This window comes from Palaemon carinicauda, chromosome 9 (assembly GCF_036898095.1).
Source record: "Palaemon carinicauda isolate YSFRI2023 chromosome 9, ASM3689809v2, whole genome shotgun sequence".
NCBI classification, from domain to species: domain Eukaryota; kingdom Metazoa; phylum Arthropoda; class Malacostraca; order Decapoda; family Palaemonidae; genus Palaemon; species Palaemon carinicauda.
The window spans coordinates 79,782,320-79,785,151 of record NC_090733.1 but is presented as its reverse complement, the minus strand read 5'-3'; the positions used below and the strand labels follow the sequence as shown (position 1 = coordinate 79,785,151).

General features: G+C 39.1%; 1 protein-coding gene across 1 annotated transcript; it reads right to left on the bottom strand.

Annotated features, from left to right (window-relative positions):
* Positions 1 to 1,862: 1,862 nt before the first annotated feature.
* Positions 1,863 to 2,510, bottom strand: LOC137646505 (uncharacterized). The gene has a single exon (XM_068379611.1). It carries the CDS (start codon positions 2,508 to 2,510, stop codon positions 1,863 to 1,865), a length of 648 nt encoding a protein of 215 aa, XP_068235712.1.
* Between the last annotated feature and the right edge of the window lie 322 nt (positions 2,511 to 2,832).

Here is a 2,832-nt window from a genome sequence, read left to right as displayed (position 1 = left end):
TATTATTAGCTTTAAATAACACATTTTATGAAATGTGTATATTTACAGAAAGACTAAAAAAAAAATAAGGCCTAAAAATTTTTTCATTGACTTTCATTGCTTTAAACCTAAAACAACTCTAATTTCCTCCTTTACCTTTAATGACGCAGTAAGCTTGTCATTTTACCATATTGGCGGGTAAAATATTTCTCTATATCATGATTTTGTGAGGACCCACTTGGTGCTTTTTTCTTATTCTACATCTTAATAAGGAAATTCTTTCTAAAAGAGATGGTGTGGTGGAGTCCCTGAGTGGGTTTGGGAGTGAAACACGTCGACCTTTTCATATTTATTCCTTAGTCGATGGTCACTGGAAAATTAAATAACATAAGTATTCATAGTGACAATTCTACAATTAATCAGAAAAAAAATATATCTAAAGAAAATTATCATTTACATTCAAATCAACAATGTTTTATTGGAAAACTCTATTGCTATAATTCCAGTAATTATCATTCCTTTGTATTCTATTTCCTTCATATTACACACATTTCAGGAACATTTCCAATAAAGACCTCTGGTATGATAAACTTGATTACAAAACTTCATAATACAAGGCAGGTAAATCCCTTGGTTACAATTTAATCAGGTTCTCAGTCATTAACACATTTCAAATAACTGCTATACCTCGAATCTTTAAGAACTATGCACTTCAAGGAATCAAATGTCATGAGAGAATTCAACTAAATAGTTATTCGATCTGTGGCATGTTTTATCTAGCCTAGCCCATTATGACCTCTAGATTCTTTCATTAAATTGTAAAGATCTCTTGATAATATCCTTTACTTACCGAACCGTTTTCTTTCCCACTGTAAGGACCGTCCGTCTCTGTCCCCTTGTGGAGCGCTGGCAAGTTCCTGGCGGGGGAACGCCAGCGTTAACTCAAGCACACAACCCCTCGCAATATTGTTAAACATGTCTATATTTCATCTTATTAACAGATCTATTGAGCTATTGTTATTTAAACAGCAACCCTGACAACCCTTTTAAGTCTATAAATCTCAGTACACTGTGATGCTTACCTTATAATTCTATCTAAAGGTCCTCCAATGTGGACTTTCCCAAGCACGTCCACTCTCTACGAGTGTATTGTTCGAAAGACCCACCTTTCTCTCCCACGCACTTGACTTGACAGGGAGGCGGGAAAACGAACCAAAGGTTCTTTTTTGTTCGTCACAAAGAGAAAGAAAACATATAAAGCGTCCCACATAATTATTACCCCTGTAGGAAGCCTGCTCATTTGTAATTTTCTTATGATTTGACAAAGCATAAGCTTCTATTAGGTGACACGAAATATAATTAAAAAATTTTGAATTTACAACGAAAATAGCTGTTTGTGTGACTGCGCCAGAAACAGTTATTTAATGTCACCCAGGGAAAAGTGAAATTTTGTCACGTTTACACCCGCGATTTCCCTGCGTTTACACCTGAAATTTCCCTGCGTTTACACCCCCGATTTCCCTGCGTTTACACCCGCCCCTTTGAAACCTCTTGAGCACAAGGGGGTTCAACACCTATTGCTCAGTAACGCCCACAAGATCCCTCTCTTCCTCCAGAATCCAAACAAGTTTTGACAGCGGTCTGTCATATTCCTTGCCCTCTCTCCTGACAGTCACCGACCTCACCAAACCATCTTTCCCTACTTTAGTCCGCACTACTCTAGCCAATGGCCAATGGCAGCACGCTTCATTCTCCTTGACCAGAAGGACTATGTCTCCTACCCTGACGTTTCGTCGCTCTTTGAACCCTTTCTGTCGCTGTTGTAACCCTAACAGGTATTCACGTTTCCAACAGGCCCAGAACTGCTCGGCCATATGCTGCACCTACTTACATCTCTGGTTAGAGTGGCTACCTATTGCAATGTCGCAGCCTACAGGCAAATCTCCCATGTTTAAAAGCTTGTTTGGGGTGAGTGGAGCTGGGTCTCTAATGTCTGAGGTGACGACGGTAAGGGGCCTACTGTTACCCGTTGCCTCCACTTCACAAAAGAGTGTGCATAGCACTTCATAATCCAATTGCTGTGTCCCTAAGACTATAAATAGGACCCTCCTCGAAGTACCTTTCAACCGTTCCCATACTCCTCCAAAATGTGAGGTGCCGGGAGGATTGAAAATAAATTCCACCCCACATCGGAGCAACTCATTTCGCACCTTGTTTTCTGCCAAGAACTCGTAACTGGAGTCGAGAACTTTCCGTGATCCCACAATATTAGTGCCACAGTCGCATCTAACCGTCTTGACCTCGTCACAATGAACCAAAAACCTCCTGAAGGCACTAATGAACGAGTCTGATGTGAGATTTGAGACTACCTCCAAGTGTATGGCCCTCATGTTCAAGCAAGTGAATATAAGTCCCCAATGCTTTATCTGCGCTCTGCCTCTCTTTACGAAGAATGGCCCAAAAAGGTCCACCCCGGTGCGATAAAATGGGGGTTTCCCGGACTCCATGTAATCAGGTGGTAGATCGGCCATTACCAATACCTTGACTTCAAGAATATACTAACATAACTTTTCCCGAAATATGTCAAATGCCTTGTCTTCAAGAATATACCTAAATAACTTTTCCATAATATGTCTAATACCTTGTCCTCAAAAATGTTATAAAACAATATTTCCAAATTATTTCAAATGCCTTTATTTCAAGAATATACTAAGACAAATTTTCCAAATTATGTACAAAAACTTGACTTCAAGAATATACTGAAATAATTTTGAAAATGTGTTTAATACCTTGACTTCAAGAATATTATAAAATAACTTTTCCAAATTATGTCTAGAACCTAGACTTCAAGGA